Source organism: Brachypodium distachyon, chromosome 2 (genome assembly GCF_000005505.3).
Source record: "Brachypodium distachyon strain Bd21 chromosome 2, Brachypodium_distachyon_v3.0, whole genome shotgun sequence".
In the NCBI taxonomy this organism is placed as follows: Eukaryota; Viridiplantae; Streptophyta; class Magnoliopsida; order Poales; family Poaceae; genus Brachypodium; species Brachypodium distachyon.
In genome coordinates this window covers 49643862-49651265 of record NC_016132.3, presented here as the reverse complement: position 1 = coordinate 49651265, position 7404 = coordinate 49643862, and the positions used below count along the sequence as shown (strand labels likewise).

At 47.2% G+C, this 7404-nt stretch overlaps 1 protein-coding gene across 1 annotated transcript; it reads left to right on the top strand.

Moving 5' to 3' along the window:
* Positions 1–872: 872 nt before the first annotated feature.
* On the top strand, positions 873–5823 carry LOC100836339 (probable alpha,alpha-trehalose-phosphate synthase [UDP-forming] 7). The gene is made up of 3 exons (XM_003569764.4): positions 873–3232; positions 4065–4338; positions 5015–5823. Exons 1-3 carry the CDS (start codon positions 1155–1157, stop codon positions 5390–5392), a joined length of 2730 nt encoding a protein of 909 aa, XP_003569812.1. The 5' UTR covers positions 873–1154; the 3' UTR covers positions 5393–5823.
* The last annotated feature ends 1581 nt before the right edge of the window (positions 5824–7404 follow it).

Genomic DNA, 7404 nt, shown 5'->3' with positions numbered 1-7404 from the left:
AGTTGCTTTCACCTGGCCTGCCCTTCAGCGCTCGCAAAACCATTTTCGCAAAAGAAAGAAAAAAAATGCTCTCGCGAAACAAGATGTAGGATACTACTAGGACAATAGACAGCATAGACTAGAGTTGAAAGACAAACACAACATCCAAATTGATGGAACTATTACTGTATCCTAGTTGTAGCCTGAGGGTGTGAACCGGAGTTGGATGCTGAACGTGATAAGACTAGAAAATGATTTTGAACCATAGATATTTGTTAGTCCAGACCCCCTACTATAATCTTATTCTAATAATCCTAATAATGTACTGTAGCATAGAAACGCGGGGTCGGAGAATGAGGACTTGGAGCCACATCCTGCGCGTCACGCCGTGCGTCACTCGAACCACGCCATCGTGGCCAGCCATGCACCCGACACGTTTTTCTCGCCGCAAAGGCGTCCCCACCTCAACGCGTCCACGGAAAGGAGGACCAAAACATCCAAATGAGCCACCGGAACAGTTAAAATTCACAACGTTAAGTAAAACAGGCCCACCACCCCTTGGACCTGTCTGCTCGTGGTCAGATCTCATCCGTCCATCAAGTAGCCGCAGCTGCAGAACCGTCCATCAAGTAGCCGCAGCTGCAGAGCCGTCCATCAAGTAGCCGCAGCTGGAGGACCGTCCATCAAGTGGCCGCAGCTCATCAACCCTAATCGTAACCGTTCAGAGAGCGTGGCCCACAAGAGAAGGTGGGGCGCGTGACGCCAGCTGGCATCGGAGAATGCAAGCGCAACCTTATCCTCTTTTCCCAATGCGTCCGCTACCTAGGCGCGGTCCACCGGGATCCCACCCACCGACCTGGAGGCGGCCGGTTGCTATTATCAGTGGGCTGGAGTCCGCGGAAGGCGTCGCGCACCGAGTCCACCAACCAACCACCCGTTGGAGTATACGGGCGCGTCCTTCCTCGCCGTCCCCAAGCTCTCGCCTCCGGTTTCAATTCCCATCCCACTCCTCCCAAACTCGAAAACCCATCACCACTTCTCTTTTCTCGCCGCCGTCTCTCTCAGATCAGATCAAAGCGGATTCGCACGATCTCGCGGGGTCTGGTACAAACCTCCATTCGGCGAATCGAACTGCCTGGGGTTCTCGAGGCGAAGCTTCTGCGTCCGTTTCAGCCATGATGTCGCGGTCGTATACCAACCTGCTCGATCTCGCCGAGGGAAACTTCGCCGCGCTGGGCCCGGCCGGCGGCGGGGGGCGGCGGAGGTCGTTCGGCATGAAGAGGATGTCGCGGGTGATGACGGTGCCGGGGACGCTGTCGGAGCTCGACGGGGAGGACGATTCGGAGCCCGGGGCGACCAACAGCGTCGCCTCCGACGTGCCCTCGTCGGTGTCGGGCGAGCGCCTCATCGTGGTCTCCAACCAGCTTCCCATCGTCGCGCGCCGCCGCCCCGACGGCCGCGGCTGGTCCTTCTCCTGGGACGACGACTCGCTGCTCCTCCAGCTCCGCGATGGCATTCCGGACGAGATGGAGGTGCTCTTCGTCGGTGGCGTTCGCGCCGATGTCCCCGTCACCGAACAGGACGAGGTCTCACAGGCGCTGCTCGACCGATTCCACTGCGCGGCGGTGTTCCTCCCCGAGTCCCTCCACGACCGGTTCTACCATCGCTTCTGCAAGCGCCACCTCTGGCCTCTGTTCCACTACATGCTCCCCTTCTCCTCCGCATCCCAAACATCCTCCTCCTCCTCCTCATCATCATCGGCATCTTCGCCCGGCAGCGGCCGCTTCGACCGTGGCTCGTGGGAGGCATACGTGCTCGCGAACAAGTTCTTCTTTGAGAAGATCGTCGAGGTCATCAACCCGGAGGACGACTATGTTTGGGTCCATGACTACCACCTCATGGCGCTTCCCACCTTCCTCCGCCGCCGCTTCAACCGCCTGCGCATAGGGTTCTTCCTGCACAGTCCCTTCCCCTCGTCGGAGATCTACCGCACCCTACCTGTCCGCGAGGAGATCTTAAAGGCGCTGCTCAATTGTGATCTCATTGGGTTCCACACTTTCGATTACGCCAGGCATTTCCTCTCCTGCTGTAGTAGGATGCTCGGAATTGAATACCAGTCAAAGCGTGGGTACATTGGGTTGGAGTACTTTGGCCGCACTGTTGGGATTAAAATCATGCCAGTAGGAGTTCATATGGATCAGTTGCAGTCGGTACTGTGCTTGCCCGACCGGCAGTGGAGGGTTTCCGAGCTGCAGCAGCAGTTTGAGGGGAAGACTGTGTTGCTCGGCGTGGATGATATGGATATCTTTAAAGGGATCAATCTGAAGCTTCTTGCCTTTGAAAATATGCTGAGGACGCATCCCAAGTGGCAGGGACGAGCAGTGTTGGTTCAGATTGCAAAACCAGTCCGTGGCAAGGGTAAGGATCTAGAAGACATCAAGGCTGAGATTTGTGAGAGCTGCAAGAGGATTAATGGGGAGTTTGGCCAGCCAGGATACAGCCCTGTTCTGCTCGTAGACAAAGATGTGTCTAGTGTGGAGAAGAGTGCCTACTATACGATAGCAGAATGTGTGGTGGTGACTGCGGTAAGAGATGGCATGAACTTGACACCATACGAATACATCGTTTCTAGGCAGGGAATACCTAGGGGTGAGTCCTCATCGGAGGTGAGTGGACCGAAGAAGAGCATGCTGGTGGTGTCAGAGTTCATTGGGTGCTCACCGTCTTTGAGTGGTGCTATTCGGGTCAACCCATGGAATGTAGAGGCAACTGCAGAGGCGATGAATGAGGCCATTTCAATGTCAGAGCAAGAGAAGCAGCTGAGGCACGAGAAGCATTACCGTTATGTCAGCACCCATGATGTCGCTTATTGGTCGAAGAGCTTCATCCAGGACTTGGAGAGGGCTTGCAAGGATCATTTTAGAAGGACATGCTGGGGCATTGGATTGGGATTTGGTTTCAGGGTGGTGGCCTTAGACCCTAATTTCACAAAGCTTAACATGGATTCGATTGTTATGTCATATGAGAGGTCAGAGAGCAGGACAATATTGCTTGACTATGATGGAACATTGGTGCCCCAGACTTCCATTAACAAGACACCTAGTGCAGAAGTTTTGGGGATCATCAATACCCTCTGCTCAGATAAGAGGAACACAGTTTTTCTTGTCAGCGGGAGAGGCAGGGATAAATTGGGAGAATGGTTTTCCTCTTGTCCAAAGCTGGGTATCGCAGCAGAACATGGTTACTTCTTAAGGTATGGTTTTTTATTTTGACATGTTTCTTTCTTGTTTACCTCATGATCTTGATATAATTAGGAACAGCGATACAGTTTATGTGCATCTGTTAATTAATACTCCGATCCATAAAAAGTGTCTCAGATTTAGTGCAACTTTGTACTAAGTTAGTACTCCCTCCGATCCATATTACTTGTCAAAATATTACATGTATCTAGACGCTTTTTAAACATAGACACATCCATATTTGGGAAAATTGGAGACAAGTAATATGGGTCGGAGGTAGTACAAAATCTGAGACACTTATAATGGATCGGAGGGAGTAATTAGTATTACCACACAGTCAACCAACTTTATTTCATGGCTTGGTTCTTGGAGTCACCTGTTATTCTGGAATTATTAGCAGCTCTTTGTTTCTGATCCTGGTATGCTATAGACTTAACTACAGGAAAAATAATTTAGAAACAACACCGTAATAATAGAATGAAAAGTGTGGAAAGGGCGGTGGTACCTTTCACGGTTAGTATTGTCATGCTTACTGTTCTAGTATTGATACATGATATGGATTTTTCTTTGCTGCTGTTCAAGTAGAGTGGAGACAATTTCAATGTCTGTCTCACATGATTTAATGTGCACCTTTACTATTTGTTGTTCTGGACAACTGTGTATTTTCCTTGTTTAGGAGGGTGCAGAGTACCAACTTAACTTCAATTTGAAAGAGATCATGTAAACATGAAGACAGTAATAACTGGCTAACGTTATTTGCTTTGTTAATGTTGACAGTAATAACTGGCTAACGTGGCTATTACCAAATTTTCTCAAAAATGGTTTGTTTTGTCTAAACATGTGTAGGTGGTCTAGAGATGAAGAGTGGCAAACGTGCACCCAGGCTTTGGATTTTGGATGGATGGAAATGGCAGAACCAGTTATGAATTTGTATACAGAAGCAACTGATGGATCCTACATTGAAACCAAGGAAAGTGCTTTGGTGTGGCACCATCAGGATGCTGATTCTGGGTTTGGATCCTCACAGGCAAAAGAGATGCTTGATCACCTGGAGAGTGTGCTCGCAAATGAACCAGTCTCTGTCAAGAGTGGCCAGTTTATTGTTGAAGTCAAACCACAGGTTTGTCCATCTCTTTGATTTTTTTTCTCAAATACCTTAATTATTTTTGTCATTTAGCTGACAAGTTCATTCGTATCCACCGTGAAGAACCTGAAGCATTTGCAAATAAAGTTGTTCAAGACATTTTCATGTTTGTGGCCGTGCCTACATACTACTCCCTTTTGTTTTGCGCTGCATACAATTATTAGTTTGGATTTGTATGCAGCTACTTTACGTGTGATTCTGCTCATTGAAAATATATTAGCTCTACATACTACTCCCTCCGTCCCATATTAAGTGCCAAAATATTATATGTATCTAGACGTCTTTTAGTATATATCGATACGTCCATATTAGACAAGTTTGAGTCACTTAATATGGGACCGAGGGAGTAGTTGTGCTTAGGACTTATGTTTCCTGACGTGCTGTGGATGTAGAACAGCTTAGTATTACCATGGGTAGCCTTAATTTCTTTGCTGCCTGACCTACTATCAAGTATCAACAATCTTTTTTTTTTCTGCAAGTGTTTTTTTAATAGCAATGACTTAAGTATTGGTCATACAAATGTACATCATCTGCACCTTCTGGCGTAGTTTGTTGCTCCGTCTCTCTCTCAACATTGTCTTGCATGTTTGATATGTCATATATACTTAACATTAAGACAGAACATCATTGTTGCTTTATCCTAATTCTTCAGGGAGTAAGCAAGGGAGTAATAGCTGAGAAGATACTGGCATCAATGAAGGAGAGAGGGAGGCAGGCTGACTTTGTATTATGCATTGGTGATGATAGGTCGGATGAGGACATGTTTGAAAACATTGCCGATATCATCAAAAGGGGTATGGTTGCTCCAAAAACACCATTGTTTGCATGCACTGTAGGACAAAAGCCAAGCAAAGCCAAATTCTACTTGGATGATACATTTGAAGTGGCCACCATGCTGAGCGCACTGGCGGATGCTACAGACCCCGAGCCCGTGACTGGGTTGGCCGAAGAGTTGGCTGTGTCTGTCTCCTCAATTGATATCAGTGGTGAACAAAAACAGTCAAGTGATAGACCTTTCGAGGGGTTGTAGTTCAGGGCTTGGTTAAATCTGCAGATTTATGACGATTGATTCAACTGTCTCTTCTACACATATTCTGAAGGATATGAAGTTGGGTACTCAAGAAATGACTAACACCTAGGGCCTGCAATGTGAAGCTACTGCAGCAAACATTACAACCTTTTGCTACAAAATGTAGGTCCATATGTCCATAGCTGACTCGTCACCTATCTTTGCACATTTCTCTTGAACCTTTTTCCTTCTCAAGTAAAGCTTCGGAGAAGGCAAGTGAACTGTATGGCTGGGGTAATGGGGAATTGGGATTATAGGATTGGCAATGCACATGGGAAAGGAGTGCATCCGCAGCTTGTGATCCCATGTTAACAGGTTACACAGTGGTTTCGTTTTTGAATTCTGAAGTCGTGGTAATGTGAATGGTGAGATTTGGTTCGTTGATTTTTTGAGAGGATTTGGTTCGTTGATTTTTTGAGAGGATTTGGTTCGTTGATTTTTTGAGAGGATTTGGTTCGTTGTTTCACACGCTTGTTTTTGCTAGCTTGCTCTTATAGATCTATTCCGTTGGCTTCCCTCCGTCTGTGCTGGGTTCTGAAATAATTCTAACTGGAATAGTGGCACGTGGAAAATTGCAAACTTATCGTTGATGCTTCGCTTGCCTGTCGATTTCACTGCCTATGATGCGTAACTATTGCTGTAGTTGGACACTTCGCTTGGAGGACTGGCAAATTGTTCTTTAAGCTGGTCCTTCAGAAGACTATCACAGCAGTTCTTTAGGTACTCCCTCTGAACAATTTAGGATCGGAGGGAGGGAGTAGTTAGGAAAAATGTTACGCTTCTATTACATGCAAAGCTGACCTTTAAGAAAAAAATGATCACATGATCGGATTCCACTATCAGAAGATAACGGAATACACCCAACTCACCCATGTATGTCCATACATACTTGTCGCCACAGGTTAACAAGAACACACACAAAAGTGTTTTAAACGCAACCAAACAAGTACCAAACATAACATAAACTAGCACCAAGGGCTAGCACAAAATGCAGATTGTTCTTTCTGTCGGGAGACTCCAGCTCCTAGCTGCCCAACATTCTTCCCAGCATCTTCCCCTCGATCATTGCGTTCCATCGTCTTCAGCCTTCCGCTTGCCCTTCCTGTCAACTTCTTCATCTTGGTGCGACGCCCGTTCGTTATCCATATCCAAGCGTGGTGTCGCAACGCCTCTGCCTATAGAGCTGCAGCACCTGCTAGAAGGTTAGTTCTGCCCAATAACGCAGAAAAGCACAAGCATATCAAACGATCTCAACAAGAGTTCAAATGAGTTTTTGTTTAAAGCAAGCACAAGCATAGCAAACGATGCAAAGCTGACCTAACTCTACAACGTAAGCAAGATGACGTTTTCCTTCGGACTTCGAATCGTGGGCATCCTCCTGGGCACGCATTTGGTTGGTTCTTCTTTCTCTAATGGAGAATTGGTAGAAATGCGTCCTGTCTTAAACTGGAGTACAGTACAAGGGAAGTAGATGAAAAATGGAACATGGGAAGACAGGATACAGACACGATCCTTCAGCTGAACACGAGTATCGCATGAGATTAGCACAAGTAAGTCTAGCAGCAGGCTTTGAATCTAAGCGAATGACATGGCCGGGCTCGGCTGAATTCCAGTGTCCTTTTTTGTGTGTGTAGGGCGATGCAGACTGACTAGCGCAGTACTGCAGTACAATTGCAATTTCCTTAGAAAAATATAGCACCTCTCCTCTCCCAGGTCTCGTTGTAGAAGAATTCAAAATACTGAAGTACTCATTCATGTATACTGTAGAATTTTCTGGCGCCTGCCAACAGAAGCAGCAGCGAGGGGGCCAGGATTCTGTCTTGAGCTGTTGAGCCAAACCAATAGATACTTCCCCTCAGGAAGCTGCTGAAGGACAGCACTCAAAAGGATGCTCTCAACTGGAAATTCTGACGTCTAGACGACACCATCTGAATTAAGCAGTGCTAAGTGTGCCGCCTAGTTAACATATCGAG

Bases quoted from the DNA above. Each gene is read 5' to 3' on its own strand.
- LOC100836339 (XM_003569764.4), top strand. From the start codon at position 1,155: ATGATGTCGCGGTCGTATACCAACCTGCTCGATCTCGCCGAGGGAAAC. The intron at 3,233-4,064 runs GTATGGTTTTTT...AAACATGTGTAG, and splicing joins GAACATGGTTACTTCTTAAG to GTGGTCTAGAGATGAAGAGT. The intron at 4,339-5,014 runs GTTTGTCCATCT...CTAATTCTTCAG, and splicing joins TTGTTGAAGTCAAACCACAG to GGAGTAAGCAAGGGAGTAAT.